Below are 23,555 nucleotides of genomic sequence, written 5' to 3'. Positions count from 1 at the left end.
ACTCTGAGCTCAGCATCTTTCCTTTCTGGTTCTGAAGCAAAATTTATTTGCATCTCGACTTTCAGGCATGATGCTGCCACCGCCATGCTTCACTCTTTATGGGTATTTATGAATATTGTAAATATTTATACTAAATAAATATTTAATGTAATTATATAATGAACAAATGTTTAAATGTCCATCAGAGGAACTGCACAAAGCTTCAGAAATCAATCATTTTAATGTTTAAAGTTTGCAGAAATTCATCTTTGGAATTTGAACAGAAACCAGGAAATGAAGTCAAACATCTGAGAAACGTGAAACAATTTGGATTTTGATTGATCTGCAGTTTGAGCACAAAGTATCTACAATAATTAATAAGCAAAAAAAGTTATTTCCATTATTTTTCAGGCTTGTTTAAATGTTTCACAAAGAGCTGCTGCTGGGTCACAAGCTTTTCAGAATAAAAGCCTCTCCTGTGTTTGCAGGTGCAGCCGTCACGTCTCGGGCTTTGTTGCCACCTGAACGTCACCTTAGAGGAAGAAATTTGGAAACGACCCTAAAAGTCAAGCAGCAGAGGAAGAAGAAGCAGCTGGTGGCTGTTGCAGCAACGTGGCTGTTGCAGCAACGTGGCTGTTGCAGCAACATGGCTGTTGCAGCAACGTGGCTGTTGCAGCAACGTGGCTGTTGCAGCAACGTGGCTGTTGCAGCAACGTGTTTGCGCCATGCAGCGGTCAGAAGTTCTCCTTGTTGAAGATGAACTTGACGTCGGCCTCGGAGTGAGACAGGCACTGCTTCTCCAGAGACTTGCCCAGCTGAGGCGGGCCGCACAGGAACACGCCCACCTTGGACCTGCCGAGCAGAACCAGAACCGGAGTTAGAGGACTGAACCGATGAGCCGCAACCTTTCCGGGTGCCGGCCTCACTTGGGATGCTTGGCAGCGATGTTGGTGAACTCGTTGTCCCAGTTGGGCTTTCCGTACAGCGTCTTCTGCTTGAGCCCGGTGATCGGGTCGTTCTCCGCCTCGTGGTGGACCCGGAAATGAGCCGCCTGGTTCCAGAGCAAACATAACGCTTTCATTGCTAAAGGCTGACACAAACGGGAGCTAAGAGGCGGCCGTGATGTTCTGGCCGGTCCGGTACCTCCGTCTCCTTCCAGCGCGTCAGGTAGATGTTGTAGCTCAGGAAGTCGGCCATGTCTTTGTCCGCCATCTGGCGCTCCAGGGACTGCAGGAGGTCAGCGAACCACTCAAAGGCCTGGGTCTCCGGACACAACCAGTAGAAGTAGATCTGCAACAGAACCGCCCGTCAGACAAGGTTCTGGTCGGGTTTTACTCCAGAACCCTCTGCCACGCTACGCGTTAACCGCAGAACAATGAAAGCATCTGGGATGGAAAATCTGGTTGAATTTGACAGTTTTACCAAAAATGAACAACTTAAGGGTTTTGGGGGAGGGGCTAGTTTTATCCCCGCCCCCAAAACCACATGCTGCTGTGATTGGCTGGCTCTTATGCTCTGACTGGGACCCAACATAAATCCAGGCCTCATTTCTAGAATAATTCAACTTTTTTCCCTGACTTTTTCCAGAAGATATTAATAAAAGCCGATTTGGTCTCTTGTAGATCCAAGATGGTGACATTTTCTGAAAGCTGGTATTTTCCCATCTGAACCGACGTGTCCCACCTTCTTGGTGAAGACGTCCTGGTTGTTCTGGATGTGTTTGTACCACACAGACTTGAGGATGGAGGCAAAGGGCGTCACGCCGATTCCCGCCCCCACCAGCATCACCACCTCGTAGCGGAACACGTCTTCGCTGGCGGTGCCGAACGGCCCGTCGATGGCCATCCTGAGGACCGACACAAACACAGGCCGGCCTGCCGTCACTGACACACAGCAATGTTGGAACCAGAAGTTTAAAGGGCAAAAAGCCAAAGAGATGTACATGTTGGAGTGGAAGCTGAGAAACGTCCCGCCTCTTTCTAAAACACGCTTTAAATCCGCAGCCCTAACCCACTTCATCGATGTCCGGTTGGGACCAAAAGCAGGTAAATATATAGAGCTTTATTGCTGTCTCTTTAAGACGCGTCCACTAACAGCAGCTTTCTGTGATTAGTCAGTGTCTGGAAGTGTTTGAACATCAAGTTTGATGCTTTGTAACATAATTTCTGGATAAATGTGGAAGCAGAAGTGATGGTTGATGGGTTGATCTGCCCTGCAGGCGGTTTGGATCCAGCAGGTCTGAATAGCAGCTCTATTCTCTGTTTCATAGCGTAACTGCAGCATTTGCAAGGTTTCTATGGCTGCCGGCTTATTGTCAAACACACAATAAGCCTCCCGCAGCGTCCAGCGCAGCGTCTAGCGCTGCTTTCAGCGGCGCCAGAGGCTGCGGGTGAACCAGGCTCGTTTTCACAGCGCCGTACTTTGGGAGCTTCCAGGCCTCCTGCTGCTCCGGCTTGTCCCCGCCGCAGGCCTCGTACAGCGCCCGGGTCCAGTCCCCCACGATCCGGATGTGGGCGCTGAAGTAGTCCTCCTCCGGGGCGGAGGTCAGGGTGAAGGGGTGCCACTCCAGCCTGGAGACAGACGGACACTGGATGAAGACGTACTGGCCCACCTCCATGCTGAAGCCTTTCTTCTTCATCTGCAGCTCCAGCGTCTTGGAGGGGTGCATCACCACCTGGGGGCAGGAACAGGGTCAGGTCGAGGGTCACGGTCACGGTTGAGTAGAGACTTTGCACAGTCACCTTGGTGATGACCACTTTCTGATGGGACCGGTAGATGCGAACCAGCCGCTCACACACGTACAGGATCATGGGGCCCACAACCCACTTCCACGTCTGAGGAGAGCAAAACATTTGAGGAGAGAATCAGACGGAGAGGATCTGACGGGACGGCGGCTCGGCCCGGCCCGGCCCGGCCCGGCTCGGCCCGGCCCGGCTCGGCCCGGCTCGGCCCGGCCCGGCTCGGCTCACCCCGGGCGGGTTCCCTGCAAACTCGGGGACGGCGCAGCCCGACTCGTTTTTGCCCCAGTCTTGGAAGTGGTCGGCGCAGGTTTTGGGGTCGTTGGTCTGCAGGCTGGGCGGAGTCTGTCCTCGCACGATTCGCCTGCAGCCACAGACAAACGGAACCATTAGAACATTGCGGCTGAAGCCGGCAGAACGACGGCGAAGCTGACACTCTCCTTTAGTTGAGCTTTAGTCTAAAACATTCAAAACATTTCGGCTGAAATGTGACCAAGAAGCTTCAGCTCTGAACCCTAAACCTCAGGTGCTGATGCTCTTCTGGCTCAGTCCAGGTACTGGCAGAACCTGCTGACCAGCTGATGGTGGTTTGCTAGGGTTCAAAGGTCAGACTGCTTTTCCACCTGGAGTCTGAGATCCAATCGTCCATCTGGACCCAACTGGTCCAGGTTCTATGAACGTCGGGTTTTACTTCAGATCGTCCTGTTTGTGTCGTTGCTTCGGTTTAAGTCTAGAAAGTCTGGACACGTTGATGACCTTTGACCCGGATGTGTTTCTGATCTTACCCGTAGCCGTGGAACACCAGGCCGATGAAGAAGATGATGAAGAGGTGGTGCGTGTACCAGAACACCTCAAAGTACGACCTCCGGATGACCTCCATGGACGACGTGACGATGAGGATGAGAGCCAACGTGATGGCGACACCCGTCAACCCGGCGATGGTGGTGAACATGACGATGGTGGGGCTCTGCACCAAGCACAGGTACTGGGGTTACTGGGGTTACTGGGAGGTACTGGGAGGTACTGGTAATTGTGGTGTTTGATCTCAAAGTGTGGTCAGCCTGCATCTTCCTCTGTAAATCTTTGGCTTGTTGACCAACTTCCCTCTTTTACCAAACGGCGTTTTGACAGAATGTTGTTCCTTAAACTGCTGAGATTAAGAAAGGCAGAAAAAAATGATGAACCATGAAGGTTAACTGACGAGACGCGAAGCAGAGACCCAGAGATGTTGTTATTATTGTTATTATTATTATTGTTATTATTGTTATTATTGTTATTATTGTTATTGTTATTATTGTTATTATTGTTATTGTTGTTATTATTGTTATTATTGTTATTATTATTATTGTTGTTATTATTATTGTTATTATTGTTATTATTGTTATTATTATTGTTATTATTGTTATTATTATTATTGTTATTATTGTTATTATTATTATTGTTATTATTGTTATTGTTGTTATTATTATTGTTATTATTGTTATTATTATTATTGTTATTATTGTTATTATTATTGTTGTTATTATTGTTATTGTTGTTATTATTATTGTTATTATTGTTATTATTGTTATTATTATTGTTATTATTGTTTATTATTATTGTTATTATTATTATTGTTTTATTGTTATTATTATTATTGTTATTGTTATTATTGTTGTTATTGTTATTATTATTATTGTTATTATTGTTATTATTATTATTATTATTATTGTTATTATTGTTATTATTGTTATTATTATTATTGTTATTATTATTATTGTTATCATTGTTATTATTGTTATTGTTATTATTGTTATTATTATTATTATTATTGTTATCATTGTTATTATTGTTATTATTATTATTATTATTGTTATTGTTATTATTGTTATTGTTATTATTATTATTGTTATTATTGTTATTATTATTATTATTGTTATTATTGTTATTATTGTTATTATTATTATTGTTATTATTGTTATTATTGTTGTTATTGTTATTATTGTTATTATTATTATTATTGTTATTATTATTATTATTATTGTTATTATTGTTATTATTATTATATTATTGTTATTATTGTTATTGTTATTATTGTTATTATTGTTATTATTGTTATTATTATTATTGTTATTATTGTTATTATTATTATTGTTATTATTATTATTATTATTGTTATTATTGTTATTATTGTTATTGTTATTATTGTTATTGTTATTATTATTATTATTATTATTGTTATTATTGTTATTATTGTTATTATTATTATTGTTATTATTGTTATTGTTGTTATTATTGTTATTATTGTTATTATTATTATTGTTGTTATTATTATTGTTATTATTGTTATTATTGTTATTATATTGTTATTATTGTTATTATTATTGTTATTATTGTTATTATTATTATTGTTATTATTGTTATTGTTGTTATTATTATTGTTATTATTGTTATTATTATTATTGTTATTATTGTTATTATTATTATTGTTATTATTGTTATTGTTGTTATTATTATTGTTATTATTGTTATTATTGTTATTATTATTGTTATTATTGTTATTATTATTATTGTTATTATTATTATTGTTATTATTGTTATTATTATTATTGTTATTGTTATTATTGTTGTTATTGTTATTATTATTATTGTTATTATTGTTATTATTATTATTATTATTGTTATTATTGTTATTATTGTTATTATTATTATTGTTATTATTATTATTGTTATTATTGTTATTATTGTTATTGTTATTATTGTTATTATTGTTATTATTATTATTATTATTGTTATTATTGTTATTATTATTATTATTGTTATTATTGTTATTGTTATTATTGTTATTGTTATTATTATTATTGTTATTATTGTTATTATTATTATTATTGTTATTATTGTTATTATTGTTATTATTATTATTGTTATTATTGTTATTATTGTTGTTATTGTTATTATTGTTATTATTATTATTATTGTTATTATTATTATTATTATTGTTATTATTGTTATTATTATTATTGTTATTGTTATTATTGTTATTGTTATTATTGTTATTATTGTTATTATTGTTATTATTATTATTGTTATTATTATTATTATTATTATTGTTATTATTATTATTATTATTGTTATCATTGTTATTATTGTTATTGTTATTATTGTTATTGTTATTATTATTATTATTATTATTGTTATTATTGTTATTATTGTTATTATTATTATTATTATTGTTATCATTGTTATTATTGTTAGTTATTATTGTTATTGTTGTTATTGTTGTTATTATTATTATTGTTATTGTTATTATTGTTATTATTATTGTTATTGTTGTTATTGTTGTTATTATTGTTATTATTATTATTATTATTGTTATCATTGTTATTATTGTTAGTTATTATTGTTATTGTTGTTATTATTATTATTGTTATTGTTATTATTGTTATTATTATTGTTATTGTTGTTATTGTTGTTATTGTTGTTATTATTGTTATTATTGTTATTATTGTTATCATTGTTATTATTATTATTGTTATTATTATTATTATTATTATTATTGTTATTATTGTTATTATTGTTATTATTATTATTATTATTGTTATCATTGTTATTATTGTTAGTTATTATTGTTATTGTTGTTATTGTTGTTATTATTATTATTGTTATTGTTATTATTGTTATTATTATTGTTATTGTTGTTATTGTTGTTATTATTGTTATTATTATTATTATTATTGTTATCATTGTTATTATTGTTAGTTATTATTGTTATTGTTGTTATTGTTGTTATTATTATTATTGTTATTGTTATTATTGTTTTATTATTGTTATTGTTGTTATTGTTGTTATTATTGTTATTATTATTATTATTATTGTTATCATTGTTATTATTGTTAGTTATTATTGTTATTATTATTATTATTATTGTTATTATTGTTATTATTATTATTATTGTTATCATTGTTATTATTGTTAGTTATTATTGTTATTGTTGTTATTGTTGTTATTATTATTATTGTTATTGTTATTATTGTTATTATTATTGTTATTGTTATTATTGTTATTATTATTGTTATTGTTGTTATTGTTGTTATTATTGTTATATTATTATTATTATTGTTATCATTGTTATTATTGTTAGTTATTATTGTTATTGTTGTTATTGTTGTTATTATTATTATTGTTATTGTTATTATTGTTATTATTATTGTTATTGTTGTTATTGTTGTTATTATTGTTATTATTGTTATTATTGTTATCATTGTTATTATTATTATTGTTATTATTATTATTATTATTATTGTTATTATTGTTATTATTGTTATTATTATTATTATTATTATTGTTATCATTGTTATTATTGTTAGTTATTATTGTTATTGTTGTTATTGTTGTTATTATTATTATTGTTATTGTTATTATTGTTATTATTATTGTTATTGTTGTTATTGTTGTTATTATTGTTATTGTTATTGTTGCGTTAGGGCTTCATGAAACCAACTCATATATTCTAGATGGATTTATTAAAGCTTCAGTCGCTCAATATTTAAAAATGACAAAATCAGACAAACAAAAAAATATGAAGTGGAAAAAAACTTCATGTCAAAAATGAACAAAAAGTTTCAAACTTGAACAAAACCTGCAGGTTTGATTCTGGTTAAGCATGTTTGTTTTCATTCAGTGAAAATTTTACTAAAAAGAAGAAATCCTTCAAAATAAAAGGACTAAAAAAATGCAGAGCGGAAAAATTCATCAAATAGTCATAAAAATACTGAAATGATTAATTATAAGCAAGTCTGAGGAAGAGTAGAGACTGATTCATCATCATCATCATCAATTGATGGGAAAGTTAAAAAAAGAACTGAAGAGAAAACGTTGCTGCAACCAGCGGTTGCTTTCACAACATTTAGCAACACTGGAAAGTTGACAGGTTGCCCCATCAACAAACAGCAACCACAGTGTTGCTGGGGAAGCGTTGCTCACCGTCTCGTTGCTCCTGATGGGGTTGAGGAAGGACGCGTTGTCCTCGTTGCCGATGTCAGACAGAACAAAGGGCAGGAGGTCAACGCTGCGGTTCAGCTGGGCGTCCATGAAGAACTCAAAGTTGAACAAGTGAGCGATGATGTGGACGGCTGCAACAGAGCAACGTTCAGCTGCAACTGAGCAACGTTCAGCTGCAACAGAGTAACGTTCAGCTGCAACTGAACAACGTTCAGCTGCAACAGAGCAACGTTCAGCTGCAACAGAGCAACGTTCAGCTGCAACAGAGTAACGTTCAGCTGCAACTGAACAACGTTCAGCTGCAACAGAGCAACGTTCAGCTGCAACAGAGCAACGTTCAGCTGCAACAGAGCAACGTTCAGCTGCAACAGAGCAACGTTCAGCTGCAACAGAGCAACGTTCAGCTGCAACAGAGCAACGTTCAGCTGCAACAGAGCAACGTTCAGATGCAACAGAGCAACGTTCAGCTGCAACAGAGCAACGTTCAGCTGCAACAGAGCAACGTTCAGCTGCAACAAAGCAACGTTCAGCTGCAACAGAGCAACGTTCAGCTGCAACAGAGCAACGTTCAGCTGCAACTGCTCTGATCTGCCAGGATTTAAACGGCTGAAACAGGAAGTGACTTTGTTGTCTCTGCTCCTGCTTTCCTAGGCAAAATCAATAAATCCATCTAGAAATATGAACATTTACAATGAAGTCCAGAGAAAGAAAGAAAGAAAGAGAGAGAGAAAGAAAGAAAGAAAGAAAGAAAGAAAGAAAAAAGAAAGAAAGAAAGAAAGAAAGAAAGAAGAAAGAAAGAAAGAAAGAAAGAGAGAAAGAAAGAAAGAAAGAAAGGATGAATCAGAACAAGAGAAATCTTCCTGAGGTCTTTCTCTGACCGGTGTGGAAGGCGATCATGTAGGCCACCAGCTTGTGAAACGTCAGGTTCCGGTCCAGCTGCCGCGCCGCGGTTCGGCTGCAGCACTGCGGGACACAGAGGGTCAGATGAGAACCGGGCCGGAGCCGGGCCGGGCCGGGCCGGGCCGGTCACCTGGGCACCTGGGCCGGTTCCCACCTGGATGGATCCTCGCAGCAGCGACAGCAGGTTCCTGCAGACCGGCAGCAGGATCAGCATGCAGTTAAAGTTGAGGCAGGCGGCCGGAGCTCTGGCCCAGGACAAGGCGTGCTGCGGAGGAGCAGAGGCACGGTGGAGGCAGCGTCATGCTGGGAGCTGAGCCCAGCTTATTGCAGACATTACAACCTTTTTCTACACTTTTACTAAAAGAGGAAGAAACCTGAAGCTGCAGGTGGAGCAGCTGCAGCTTTAGAGGAACTGAGACTGAAACTGCATGAGGATGAGACGAGAGCATGAAACTGAAAAACTGAATAAAATGATAAAAACTGATAAAAACCGACTGAAGCTCAGAAATAACTACCAGAAGAACTCAGCCTGGGCTGAAGCTGTGACCCCTGACCCGGTCGGTCCGGACTCACCCCAGCAGAACCCGGGTGTAGAACCAGCGGTCCACCAGGAAGGCCATGTAGAAATGGACAAACAGGAAGCCATTGATCCCCAACCAGACCAGCTGGCAGAAGAAAGGAGTGAAGAATATTTGAAAAGGTTCTGACTGATAATCACTTCATGATCAATAACCCAGTTTTACTCACGATGACGAAGACGGAGAGCCCCTCGTTGGCCACCAAGTTCCCCATGGCGACTGAGGAAGAGGAGGGAGGAAGGCTGCTTTATAGCGCCGCTCGCTCAAACAGGAAGTGGCTCACTCTGAAACAGGAAGTAGCTGCTCCAGCAGCTTGGACGGTTTTTAAAGAAAACTTTTTATTCCACATAAAACCAATGAAAGCAGAAGCTGCTGCGCAGGGTTTCCTCCAGCAGGGGGCAGCAGAGCCCCGACCCCAGGCTGCTCCCTCACGGCCTAGTCAAAGCCTTCCTGCCGCACGACGCTCCCTCTGCTCGGCTCGCTGCAGAGCGTTACCAAGAATAGTCGGATCAGAACCAGTTGCTGACTGGGTCAACCCACCAGAACCTGCAGGTCAAACTGGTCCAGTCAAAGTAAAGCTTCAGTAGAAACTAATGTCAGTTTAGAGGAAGGAACGGTCGGACCAGGTCGGACCGGGTCGGACCGGGTCGGACCGGGTCGGACCGGGTCGGACCGGGTCCAAGCTGTCGGCGGTTGGGTGGCGGCTCTGGGAGGAAGTGATGTCGACACTAAGCTGCAGGACAGGAAGTGGAACCTCTCTAAAGCAGAACGCTGCCTGGATGCCGGACCGGACCGGACCAGAACCAGAACCAGAACTGCAGCTTCCCACAGCATGATGCTGCCGCCTGGAGGTGATTGATCAGATCAGGTTGATCTGACCGGAAGGATCTTGTGAAGGTTGTCTGCAGTCTGAGGATCAAACCATCATTATTGATCGATTGGTTTATTGATCAGCTGAAGCTCTGTGAACAGAACGGTCCGGATGAAAGGATTCAGTCGGTGAAACCGGGTCTCGGTTCATCTCAAATCTTCCGGTGGATTACGGCCCATCGGGTCGCTGCTGATTGGTTCTGGTTTAGCCACCATGATGACATCATAAGGCCTGGTGCCATGGCAACCAGCATTTATCATCCTGCTGCTTGTTCTGAAGAGTTTATTGATCTGAAACCAGAGCACACTGAGCTAGCGCTAAGCTAGCGCTAAGCCAGCGCTAAGCCAGCGCTAAGCTAGCGCTAGCTGCTAATGCTCTATGTAAGCAGAAAAGCTAATGAAGCTGTTTCCAGCTGAAACCAGATGTTTACATTCACTACAGCTTCTAGTGTCCAATGTGACCTCGTTCCTCCTCTTCATGATGTCATAGCTTCCTAAGCTTCTGATTGGTCAATTAGCAACAATTCAAATTGCTGAGCTAACAGTGGCTCAGCTAACAGTAGCTGACAGCCGCTAACAGCGGCTAACAGCGGCTAACAGCGGCTCAGCTAAACCTGGAAATCATAAACTCAAAAAGAAGACGCCATGTTGGATGGTTCTGATCACCGCATGTTCTTGCTGGAATGGCCTAATTAAAGTGCAGTTTACTTTAATGGTGAAATGTTAGTTCTGGAAAGCAGAGGTCAAAGGTCATCAGAGGTGTAGATGTAATCTACACAAAAGGCTTTCAGGAGATTTTTCCTCCTAATCTGACAGAAGTGGGATTACATCACTGGCAATAACGGTTGCCTAGCGATGGTGACATCATCATCATGAGCCGCCCTGATGCTGCACCGTCACCATGGAAACTTCAGGGCTCTAGAAGGAGGAAGTGACATCACACAATGCAGTAGCAGCTTCCTCCTCAGATATTTAAGTTCTGGACGCACCAATCAGAAGCAGAGGAGATCCATTAGCAAGCTAACTTCCTCCACAAACCGGGCCAAGACCAGAACCTCAGTGGGACCAGAACTTTGGGAACTGGAGCCAGTTCTGGTCCGGTTCTGGTCCAGAACCAGTGAGTGTGTTGAGGATAGTCGGTATGTTGGAACATCCAGCCGGGTCCACTGAGCGGTTCGGCTCGGTTCGGCTCGGGTCCATCTTCACTCTGCTTCTCAGACCGACCCGCTCCGTTCCTCACCCCGCTTCAGGTGAAGGTCCACAGGTCAAAGGTCAGGTCGGGGCGGCGCCACTGCCCTTAGGACGTGGTCCATTGATTGGAGGACAGAAACCCGTCCCTGCCCAAGACAAGAAGGAGACATGCTAACATGCTAACATTCTAGCTGTCCTACCAGCATGACGCCATGATGGGTGTCTGGGTTTAGCCCCGCCTTCCCAGTGATCCCAGTGAGGCTAACTGGTTATGGAACCGCAGCGTAGCTAAACGGACCGGGCAGCCATGTTGGGTTCTGGAGAAATCTGGACCGGCTCGGCGCCGCCGACCATTTCTTTCACTTTGGAGGTTCTGATCTATTCAATCTATCTCTAGAGCTTCATCTTTATGGATCTGCACCATTTCCATGCTGCCCTCTGCAGGCCGGCGGTGGAACTGCAGCTGAACCTTCCAGCTCAGTTAGCATGAGCTCAGTTAGCATGAGCTCAGTTAGCACAAGCTCAGTTAGCATAAGCTCAGTTAGCATTAGCTTTCAGGAACAAAATGTCCAGATCTGTTCAATCAGAAATGATTCTTGGAGGTTGTTGTTCATCACGTGGTCAATAATGACGGGAACTTTTTATTGACGCCCCTCCCCCACCTTATTTGTGCTGTGACGTCACGGGCCGAAGCCACTGCTTGTGGAGGATCAACTGTTTCTGTTTCAGCCATGAGGAGCAGAGGAAGTGAAGCGGGTCTGATCTGGTTCTGCTGCGGTTCTGCAGAACAAACCCTGGTTCTTATCGGGCCGCCGCAGGGCGCGCGGAGGGGCGGGGCTCCGGCTGGAGCCGGCGGATGACGCGGGATCAGGTGGAGGCAAAGCGCCTTAGCGCGGGGGGGGGACGGGCTGGGCTCAGAGAGCAGCAGCAGAACCGACAGACAGACAAACGGACCGACCGGAACCGAGCAGCGCGCGGCGCCAGCCGGCCAGCAGCCTCCACGCGCGGCTTCAGGAGCTCCAGGTGAGGCCGCCGCTCAGGTGCGGCTCCGCAGATTGAATGTGATTATTGATGATTATTGAGCTGCTGCTGATGGAAGTGAAAGACTTTCTGTCCCGCTGCAGGATCCAGAACCAAGAGCTGAGTTTGATGTTACAGGAAGATGTCCACATGTGAACATGTGAACATGTTCACATGTGAACACATCTTTACATGTTTACATGATCTATATTCTCGTTGCTGTGGAAACTTGAATCACAGGTTTTCAACCAGTTTGCTGATGTTTCTTTGGTTCATTATTATGTGATTGTGACTTTTTATCCACTTTCTGCTGTGATATTGTTCCAGGTTCTGGGGTCAATCTGATCTGACCCAAACTATGAACTCCTACTGTCATCAGTCCATAAACGCACCTCCAGCTGTTTTCAGATCTGATGCTTTTCTGCATAAATCCAAATCATCTCAGTTCTTCCATTTGCTGGGTGAGATTTTCAGAGGAATGTGTGCTGTCTCTTTAAGAAGTCTCTGTCCTCTGATTGGCTGGCAGGAGAACATTTAAAAGTATAAAAATGTCCAGTTTAACCAGAATGACTGCAGAGTTTTGATGGTTTTTGGCTTTGCTGACATAAACGTGGAGTTTGAATCGTCTTGGATCATTTCTTGCTGCAGAACCTTCCCGTCTCTGTTTGGTTCTGTCGGTTCTCCTCCGGCTGTTCAGTGGAACCAACACACTGTAATTGACCCGGTTTGGAGGAGAACCGGGTCGGTGGCTGGAAGAATGACGCCGTTCCTTACTGACCTCTTTAAAATGTCAGTCTGTGTCCAGAACCCTCAGATCAAACAATCAGCTTTTACTTCCAGACCCTCAGACCGACTAAGGAAAGGAGATCGGGCTTTTTCTGTTGTTGCTCCTAATTTATGGAACAATTAGCCTTTTCAGATTAGATCTGCTAGCAGATTTAATCTGATCAGATTAGATCTGCTAGCAGATCTAATCTGATCTAATCTGATCTAATCTGATCTAATCTGATCAGATTAGATCAGATTAGATCTGCTAGCAGATCTAATCTGATCAGATTAGATCTGCTAGCAGATCTAATCTGATCAGATTAAATCTGCTAGCAGATCTAATCTGATCAGATTAGATATGCTAGCAGCCTGGATCATTTTAAATCACTTCTCAAACCTCATTTTCATTCGTTGGCTTTTAACTGAAGCAATTTGTGATATTCTGTTTTATGTATTTGTGCAGCACTTGGTGCAGCTTTATACCTGTTTTAAAGTGCTATATCAATAAAGTTGACATTGACCTCTGACCTCACCAGCTGTGATGTGAGTCCAGCAGGAGTTGATGCAGCCAGAAGCTTGGAGAAATTTTTACACCCTGTGACAAAGACGAATGATCAATATCCTCCTTGCCTCCTTGTCTCCTTTCCTCCTTGCCTCCTTCCCTCCTTCTCTCCTTGTCTTCTTGCCTCCTTGCCTCCTTGTCTCCTTCCCTCCTTGCCTCCTTCCCTCCTTGTCTCCTTGCCTCCTTCCTGGTTGATTTTGTCAGAAATATTTGATTGGCTCTAATCTTTCTGAGCAGAAGCAATGGAGGCGTCTGATTGGTTGATGCTGCTCTAGCCAAACACCAGATGGTTCTGTTTGTCCGTCCAGAACCATGTTGTTCATCCGTTTGGACCCGACCCGGTTCTGGTTCCTGAAGGTTCAGCTCCTCGGTTTGGTTGCCATGGAGACGTTTATGTGAGAAAAAGTCAAGATATTAATAAATAGAGACATTAATAAACATTAATAAACATTAATAAACATTAATAAACATTAGTAAACATTAGTAAACATTAATAAACATTAATAAATATTAATAAACATTAATAAACATTAATAAACATTAATAAACATTAATAAACATTAATAAACATTATTAAACATTAATAAACATTATTAAACATTAATAAACATTAATAAACATTAATAAACATTATTAAACATTAATAAACATTAATAAACATTAATAAACATTAGTAAACATTAATAAACATTAATAAACATGAATAAATATTAATAAACATTAATAAACATTAATAAACATTAATAAACATTAATAAACATTAATAAACATGAATAAATATTAATAAACATTAATAAATATTAATAAAAATTAATAAACATTAATAAACAGTAATAAACATTAATAAACATTAATAAACATTAGTAAACATTATTAAACATTAATAAACATTAATAAACATGAATAAATATTAATTAATATCAATAAACATTAATAAACAGTAATAAATATTAATAAAAATTAATAAACATGAATAAATATTAATAAACATTAATAAACAGTAATAAACATTAATAAATATTAATAAACATTAATAAATAATAAACATTAATAAACATTAATAAACAGTAATAAACATTAATAAACATTAATAAATAATAAACATTAATAAACATTAATAAACATTATTTTCCAGTCAGCTGTTCAGCAAAAGCTCCTAAAGTTGATTTTATTCTGAAACAGGTTTTCTGTGCACTGCAGCACCAAGCTGCAGCACCAAGCTGCAGCACCAAGCTGCTTCGGCATGAAAATCAGCATTAATGAACTGATGGACGGTCGAGTCACAACCTGAGCATTTCAACAGGTTCTGATCCGGTTTCTGAACAGAACCGCTGGTCCGTCTGGAAATCTCCCTCAGCATGACGCTGCCATCACCGTGTCCGCTGGTGGCCTTTAGGGTCAGAGGTCAGAGCGGTGATGGGGACCTTTGACTTCTCACGGAGAGTTTCAGGAAGTAGTCTGATCCGTTTGGGTTTCAACCTTCTGAGTTCAGCGGCGTGATGAGGAGGCAGTAACCATGGCGACAGTTGGCGGCGTCCTGAGATCTGCGCCGCAGGTCATGAAGGTGTTAAAACGGCCCAGTCAAAGTCCAGCCTTGGCCTGGGAACAGAAACTGATTTAATTTGGCTTGTTTTCCTCGTTTATCACGCGGAACAGATAAACGGCGATTAGAGCAGAGCTATCCAATCAGCAGCAGGAAATTCCCCTGGAGGTTTGGATTGCTGCGGCCTTTAATTAGGCCCTTCAGCCAGATGATTAGATGATTAGATTGGCGGCGGCGCGCGCTCAGGCTGCCGACCGTTCATCGGCCTCAGAGGCCCGATCCCTTCCGATTCAGGAGACGCTTCGCCTCAGGCTCTGAAAGACCAGGAGGATCATGGAAAAAACAGCACAGCGTCGTCAAGCCGGAGGCTCTAAGACGGAGACGGACCCGTCTGACACAGAGACAGGAAGTGAGGTCAAGCAGTGCAAACGCTGAGATCCAGCGTCTGATTCAGGGAACCAGATGGACGAAGACGTCAAAGTGGTTATGATGTGGATCTGAGCCGAAGCAGGAAGCTAAAGACTAGCTGAAGCTTTGTTGTTAGCAGCTAAGCTAACAGTTTCTCTGCTGCTGCAGCCTCCCTCGTGGTGCCGCTGAAGGAAACGCAGCATCAAACAGCTGGCCGCCTTCTCTTCCCGGTCCGGACCGTTTCCTGCTTGCTCTCCTCCAGTTTCCTACCAGGAAGCAGCAGACGCCGTTAGCCGTACTGACGCTAACAGCCACCGGGGCTGATGGGAGTTTTTCAGCTTGAAGCAGCTTTTTCTTCCTGAAGTTTCCCTGGAGGTTTGGATCAGCATCCGGACAGAAATAGAGCTGCTGCGTGTTGACAGTCACATGGGCTTTTAGGGCTGTTTGCCCCCCGGGGCAGTTCTGTCAGCTCACTGTGAGAAGATCCCTGGAGGCGGGGCAGAACGGACCAGCAGACATGTGACAAGGCTGCACATGTTGCCCCTCCTGATGCTAACGCAGAGACTCACAGCTTCACATGACCCAACCCGAGCAGACGGAATAGAATCGGAACCGCTGGAGAAAACAATCGGAATAAAATTACAACAAAGGAAACGCCCCGCCCCCCCGCCGGGCCTCTGGGCCTGAGCTGGACTCGTTTTCAAAGGTCAGAGAGAATCCTGGAGAACATCCACAACCTGACGGTAAAACCAGCCCACATCACCGGACCGCCACCACCGTGCTGCAGGACATGAACTTTGACCCTTCCCAGGTTGCTGAGCAGCAGCTGTGACTCTGAGGTCATCGCTGCTTTCTGTGCCGATGTCAGCAGCAGAACCAGGCAGTGGATCGGGTCCGGTCGGGTCGGGTCGGGTCGGGTCGGGTCAGGTCCGGTCGGGTCCGGTCGGGTCGGGTCGGGTCGGTCGGGTCCTGTCGGGTCGGGTTGGGTCGGGTCCCGGTCGGGTCGGGTCGGGTCAGGTCCGGTCGGGTCCGGTTGGTCGGGTCGGCGGTTCCTCCCTGGTGAACCAGCGGTTCCTGGATCTGATTCCAGTTGGAGAATCTGATCTGCTTGGAAGTCGTGTCTCTGGATTAGAGCCTCTAATCTGCATCTCAGATCCAGCAGGGATTATTCCTGGATTTGTTGCTGCGGCTCTCGAGGACGAGTCCATTGTTGCCGCGTTGCTGCGCTGTGTTGACGCAACGCAAGGTTTTCAGAGCAACTGGTCCAGAGCAGCAGGCAGGCATCCAACCGATTATCCAACCAACCAACCGACCATCCAACCAACCATCCAACCAACCAACCGACCATCCAACCAACCGACCATCCAACCATCCAACCATCCAACCAACTGACCATCCAACCAACCAACCGACCATCCAACCAACCATCCAACCAACCGACCATCCAACCATCCAACCAACCAACCGACCATCCAACCATCCAACCATCCAACCAACTGACCATCCAACCAACCAACCGACCATCCAACCATCCAACCAACCGACCATCCAACCAACCGACCATCCAACCAACCATCCAACCAACCGACCATCCAACCATCCAACCAACCAACCGACCATCCAACCAACCGACCATCCAACCAACCGACCATCCAACCAACTGACCATCCAACCAACCAACCATCCATCCAACTGACCATCCAACCAACCGACCATCCAACCAACTGACCATCCAACCAACCAACCATCCATCCAACTGACCATCCAACCAACCGACCATCCAACCAACCGACCATCCAACCAACCGACCATCCAACCAACCAACCGACCATCCAACCAACCGACCATCCAACCAACCGACCATCCAACCAACCAACCGACCATCCATCCAACCGACCATCCAACCAACTGACCATCCAACCGACCGACCATCCAACCAACCAACCATCCATCCAACTGACCATGCAACCAACCGACCATTCAAACAACCGACCATCCAACCAACTGACCATCCAACCAACCGACCATCCAACCAACCGACCATCCAACCAACTGACCATCCAACCAACCGACCATCCAACCAACCGACCGACCATCCAACCAACCGACCATCCAACCAACCGACCATCCAACCAACTGACCATCCAACCAACCGACCATCCATCCAACTGACCATCCAACCAACCGACCATCCAACCAACTGACCATCCAACCAACCAACCATCCATCCAACCAACCATCCATCCAACCGACCATCCAACCAACCGACCATCCAACCAACCGACCATCCAACCAACCGACCATCCAACCAACCGACCATCCAACCAACCGACCAACCAACCAACCGACCAACCACCAACCGACATCCAACCAACCGACCATCCAACCAACCGACCATCCAACCAACCGACCATCCAACCAACCGACCATCCAACCAACCGACCATCCATCCAACCGACCATCCAACCAACTGACCATCCAACCGACCGACCATCCAACCAACCAACCATCCATCCAACTGACCATGCAACCAACCGACCATTCAAACAACCGACCATCCAACCAACTGACCATCCAACCAACCAACCATTCAACCAACCGACCAACCAACCAACCGACCATCCAACCAACCGACCGACCATCCAACCAACCGACCATCCAACCAACCGACCATCCAACCAACTGACCATCCAACCAACCAACCATCCATCCAACTGACCATCCAACCAACCGACCATCCAACCAACTGACCATCCAACCAACCAACCATCCATCCAACCAACCATCCATCCAACCGACCATCCAACCAACCGACCATCCAACCAACCGACCATCCAACCAACCGACCATCCAACCAACCGACCATCCAACCAACCGACCATCCAACCAACCGACCATCCAACCAACCGACCATCCAACCAACCAACCATCCATCCAACTGACCATCCAACCAACCGACCATCCAACCAACCGACCATCCAACCAACTGACCATCCAACCATTCAACCAACCGACCATCCAACCAACTGACCATCCAACCATTCAACCAACCGACCATCCAACCAACCGACCATCCAACAACCAACCGACCATCCAACCAACCGACCATCCAGCATATTTATATTTTGTTTCTGGACTTTCAGTCCAGAACAGTAAGTTGTTGGTTTGTCTCTGGGATTCTGTAGAGGTAGAGGACCGGGAGGACCGGGAGGACCGGGAGTGTCTCCTCTGGTTCAGCTCTTTCTTCCAGCATTTTGTGTTTTTCTGGTTCAGACCCAGATGATCTATACATGAAGACAGTTTGTGTGGTTTGGGATTGTGTGTATGTGTGTGCTGGTGCAGGAGAGTGTGATGTGTGTAAATCTGCTTGTTTGATGGTCTCCTGGTGTGTGTGTGTGTGTGTGTGTGTGTGTGTGTGTGTGTGTGTGTGTGTGTGTGTGTGTGTGTTTCTCCCTGCCCTGTCAGGCTGCATATGCTCAGCCGTCGCTCCAGTGGATAAGAGGATTCCATCTTTCCTCTCCCAGCTGCTCCATCTGAAGGAACCGGCTGCAGCTCAGATTGTTGTTCAGGTCTGGTGGCTGGGTCTAATTCCTGGAACGTCAGAGATTAGAGAACATTGAGGTTAGTGACCAGCTGAGTGGATTACCCTGCAATGGTAGGAAACAGCAGAAATGAGCTGAAAAGCGTCTTTGTAGGCCAGTAATTCCTGATTGTTTCTCTGAACTCTTTTCTAAATCAGGATTTCTGGAGCAGATTAAAGGTTTGTTTTGGAAATATGAAATGTCCTGATGTGAACTCTCATCTGCTCCCAAACCAACATGGCGGCATGAGCAGCTAGCAGCTAGCATGCAGAGGAAGGTTAGCTGGTTTTTTAATCATTTAATGATGAATTCTGATCTGTGGTTGAGCAAAAACATAAATGATTAATAAACTTCAGATGCTGAAGCAACATTTTCATTCAAGCTTCTTCAGATGAAACCCGGTTATACAGCAACATGGTTCATAAATATTAATATTTCTGCTGCGGTCAATGCGTTCACACCGACACACGTCCCATGGAAACATTCCAGAAATAATCTCTGCTTGTTGGGTGTGCTTGGGAGCGCTAGCGCCCCCTGTGGGACGTTCAGGCCGGAGGAGGTGGTGGTGAGTTTGAGGCTCAGAGGAAATCTGGCCGCCGCGCTGATGCTCTCTGGAGGATTTCTTCTTCTGGTCCTTCAGGATCGTCAGACATCCCCACAGCCGCCTGGAAGCGTCTTGAGCTCAGTGTGTCTGTTTCAGGTCAGCGGACGGACAGACGAACAGACGGACAGCGGCAGGATGCTCTGGCTGCTGTTCTTTCTGCTTCCTCTGGGGGGCAGCAGCGGTGAGGAAGGAGCTCACAAGGCCAAACTCCACAACGGTGAGTTTCCTGCTGCCCATGAGCTACACTGCTTTGTAAGCTTATGCTATACTATGCTATGCTATGCTATGCTATGCTATGATATGCTATGCTATGATATGCTATGCTATGCTAGGTCTTAGACCAGGGGTCACCAACCCGGGCCCGCAGGGACCTTTTCAGGCGCCCGCGGAGCCACTTCTAAAAACAGCCATTATCATTAGGGACCAAAAAAAATTTAATTAAATGTTTTTACATTGAAGTAATGACGTTTGTTTATATTTAGAGTTCAAAAGAGGAAAATGATAAAAACGTTTAAAATAAATTGCTTTCTGTATAAAACTCTTTCCTGCTGTTCAAGTTCAGAACTGCGCATGCGCCTGCAGCTGCACTCTGCATACCTTGACATTTTCCTTTAAGTAAAGAAAGAAAAGAATAACTTCTTATTATTGAACCCTATTTACTATTAACAAAATTGTGAAGAAAAAATAAATAAATTGTGCCAAAACATGTTATTCGTAGCGCATCTGGGAATCAACACCTGAACCTGGGAATCAACACCTGAACCTCTTTCCGAGAGGAGGAGGCTTCGCTTCCATGTCTTTATTATTTAGCATCGTCTGGATAAAATCCGCTGCTCCTGGTTCAGGTTTGTGCTGATTTTTGTGCATTGGAGAGGAGCTTGTGCTCTTGCAGGTCAGGTGCAGTGATAGTTTTAGCCAGCGGGATCCGTCAGCTGTTCGGTTCGCCAAACCAGAACAAAGCTATAAACCTGCGACCCGCCAGAACCGCGCAGACTGTCAGAAGCTCAGGCTGAACGTAGAACAGGAGGTTCAAACCCAACTGGTTCATTTTTAGCTTGCAGAAAAACACAAAGCCGTTAAATGAATAAAAGCAAACTGACCAATAAGACTGAGGCTTTGGGTTACCCACCTCATCCCTCAGACTGACAGCTTTGTGTGTTTAATATGTTTTGACACAAAAGATATTTTATTTCCACAATTTTGCTAATAGAACAGATGGTTAGATAATAAAACTATAACTGTTCTTTTTTATTGAAAGGAACATGTCAAGGTACTCAGTGCAGCTGCAGGTGTTACTGCAACAATCATCAGTTTGATTTGGTTTATTTCAGTCACTTGTTGTCAGTTTAGAATCACAGAGAAAAACTCCAAAAGGAATCAAACGTAAAACTCTGTGAGCTAAAAACTTCTGATCACATAATAGCGATTAATTATCATGGTAAATTATTACTGATAACTATTGTTAGTGGTCCTGACATTAATATGATCATATATATATATATACTTATATATACTGTATTAAACAAGTAGTCCTTCGTGTTGCTCTGTACCCGTGAAGAAGCTCCCAGTCCCACAAAGTTTTGGTGACTCCTGTCTCAGACCAAAACATTAGTGTGTGTCTGTGGCAACATGGTGGTCGATATTAAATATTTAACCTTCGTCCAAATTCAAATTTTTGATCATCAGGAGCCAAACTTTCAGCTCTGGTCACTTTTCTAAATCTTTCAGAAGCAGGAATGTAAGTGAACTCTGACCTTTTAACAGAACCAAAAATCAGTTCAAAGCAACAAAAAAAACTTGTAATAAAAACTGTAAACATTTTATACTTTCAAGCTTGAGAAACCTTTTTATTTTACTGTGTAGCACAAGCTAGCAGTTAGCGTCAAAGTTGACAGTAGACATTTATAGACGGTTCTGTAGATCCTGATTCTATGGATCCGGTTCTGTAGATCCTGATTCTATGGATCCGGTTCTGTAGATCCTGATTCTATGGATCCGGTTCTGTAGATCCTGATTCTATGGAAGCCTCCGTTTCTCTGATCATTTCCTGTTTCCTGTTTCCTGACCTCTGAGAGGTCAAATCATATCGACTTATTTCTGGAGACGTTTTGTCTCCACGGACACTGTTGGATTTTCGGCGCTGTTGGGAGGAAGAGTGTTTGATCTGCGGTGAGTTCCCAGAATGCTTTGCTCTGCCTGTTGCTGATCTTCTTAAGCTAAACACCAGGCCTTTGTTTGTTCCCTGACGGATTAGCCGCCGCGGCGCCACATGACTGCCGCGCTGCTCACAAAGGGAGCTTCAAACTACTTCCAACTGGAGACGATGCATTCACTGCCCCTCAGAAACAAAACCTCCAGGCATTATTAACTTTCACCAAACTTCAGGAAGAATTGTTTTGCGTCGAATGAGTTTTACTCAAACTGAATGTTTTTTTTCTACATTAGCACAAATATTTTGAAAAATCGTTTAGCATGAGTTACCAGTCATTTAAAGCAGAAAAGCAAAAATAGATTTTAATTACTCTTATATTAACATCAATAATTAATATTTTGATTCTGATATATCTAAGTTAGCCAGCAGGCTAATGGTAGCTTTGCTGTAAGTGTTTTCCAACACGTTAGCATTTCCTGTAATTGTTGACTTTGCCTTTAATCAAACAGATTGTTAATGTTAGCGGACATGCTAGTATTATTCAGCAGGCCAGACATAGAGCACAGTTAAAGTAAGCTGATATAGATGCTGATCTGCTAGTGTTGACCAACATGAGGCAGTGTTGGCTACTAATACTGTACATGCTGATGCTAGCATTTCTGCTAGAATTATTTTGATGTTATGTTAGCATTTTATTTGGCGATGGCATGTAAGCTGTTGCTAGCACAGAATATAACTAGCAGTTCCATAATGCTTCTAGTTTTATTAGCAACATGTTGGCTAATGTATTAGCATAAGGTTGAACATTCTCTAACCTTTCTGCACTATGCAATGTTTATTTTTGACAGCTTGTGCGCTAACGTTAATATGCTTGCACAAGCTCTGTTGCCATGAATACGCTATGTGCTTGCTAATAGCTAACGTGTTAGCACAGCAGATAGTTTGAGCTACTTCTGCATAGCATCAGATTATTAGCTTGTTAACTAGCGTGTTACCTAATGTGAGCATAATGCTTACTGTTAAGAGCAACATGCTAATGCTAGCGTTTTTGTCTGTTCATTCTTTTCCAAACTGAATTTCTGCTTAATTCTGATTTGTTGGTTGTAAAGGAAGTTGTGGAAGAACAAAATAAAAGCTGAGTCGTTCCTGTCGCTCTGCAGTTTGGATGTTTCTCATTATTCGACTTTGATACAAAATATAAACGGCTAAATTTGAAAGGTGTTACAGTAAAGGTCTGTTGCTGTTAATTCTACGTTTGTATCTTCCAATTATGGCTCAGATCTAATGAAGTGAAAGTGCATGTTGAAAAGCTTCCCAGTTGAATGTGCGTCCTGCTCTGATTGAAATGCGTTGTGTTGAGGTGGGAACGGATCCAATTAGAAATGGATTTGGTGGAAGCGCAGCGGGGCGCCGTGGCGGCTGCACATTGATTTCTGCTGCTGCGCCGCGGGGCGTCAGCGGCCGTTTGGCTGCGACTGCTGCTGACTCAGAACCGCCGCTGTTCCCAGCAGCGCGGCTCGTTTTCCTGCATCGTTTCTGTGGCCAAACCAAAGACAAGTTCAAACAAACGCAGATGAAATAATGATGGAGCATCTGCTGCTTGTTGGTTCAAATCTACACTTGTCACAGAAACGATGTTTGCAGATCTGGCTTGATTTTTTTTTTAGTTGAAGTTTGGATG

The 23,555-nt window shown here is 42.5% G+C and overlaps 1 protein-coding gene and 1 pseudogene across 1 annotated transcript; one reads left to right on the top strand and one right to left on the bottom strand.

Moving 5' to 3' along the window:
- Positions 1-201: 201 nt before the first annotated feature.
- Positions 202-9,398, bottom strand: LOC129356986 (cytochrome b-245 heavy chain). The gene is made up of 13 exons (XM_055026521.1): positions 9,345-9,398; positions 9,171-9,262; positions 8,752-8,863; positions 8,576-8,660; positions 7,680-7,828; positions 3,503-3,684; positions 2,949-3,081; positions 2,721-2,813; positions 2,400-2,653; positions 1,663-1,825; positions 1,123-1,269; positions 906-1,030; positions 202-831 (listed from the first exon to the last, which is right to left on the bottom strand). Exons 1-13 carry the CDS (start codon positions 9,387-9,389, stop codon positions 714-716), a joined length of 1,698 nt encoding a protein of 565 aa, XP_054882496.1. The 5' UTR covers positions 9,390-9,398; the 3' UTR covers positions 202-713.
- A 2,694-nt stretch (positions 9,399-12,092) lies between these two features.
- The window catches only part of LOC129356987 (growth hormone receptor-like), a 29,015-nt pseudogene continuing 17,552 nt past the window's right edge, over positions 12,093-23,555 (top strand).

This window comes from Poeciliopsis prolifica, unplaced genomic scaffold, assembly GCF_027474105.1.
Source record: "Poeciliopsis prolifica strain line A6 unplaced genomic scaffold, Auburn_PproV2 SCAFFOLD214, whole genome shotgun sequence".
Classification (NCBI taxonomy): domain Eukaryota; kingdom Metazoa; phylum Chordata; class Actinopteri; order Cyprinodontiformes; family Poeciliidae; genus Poeciliopsis; species Poeciliopsis prolifica.
The sequence above is the reverse complement of the archived record's forward strand: the minus strand, read 5'-3'. Positions and strand labels throughout refer to the sequence as shown.

Bases quoted from the DNA above. Each gene is read 5' to 3' on its own strand.
- LOC129356986 (XM_055026521.1), bottom strand. From the start codon at position 9,389: ATGGGGAACTTGGTGGCCAACGAGGGGCTCTCCGTCTTCGTCATC. The intron at 8,661-8,751 runs GTGGGAACCGGC...TGTGTCCCGCAG, and splicing joins TGCTGCGAGGATCCATCCAG to TGCTGCAGCCGAACCGCGGC. The intron at 3,685-7,679 runs GTGAGCAACGCT...TGCTTGGTGCAG, and splicing joins CCATCAGGAGCAACGAGACG to AGCCCCACCATCGTCATGTT.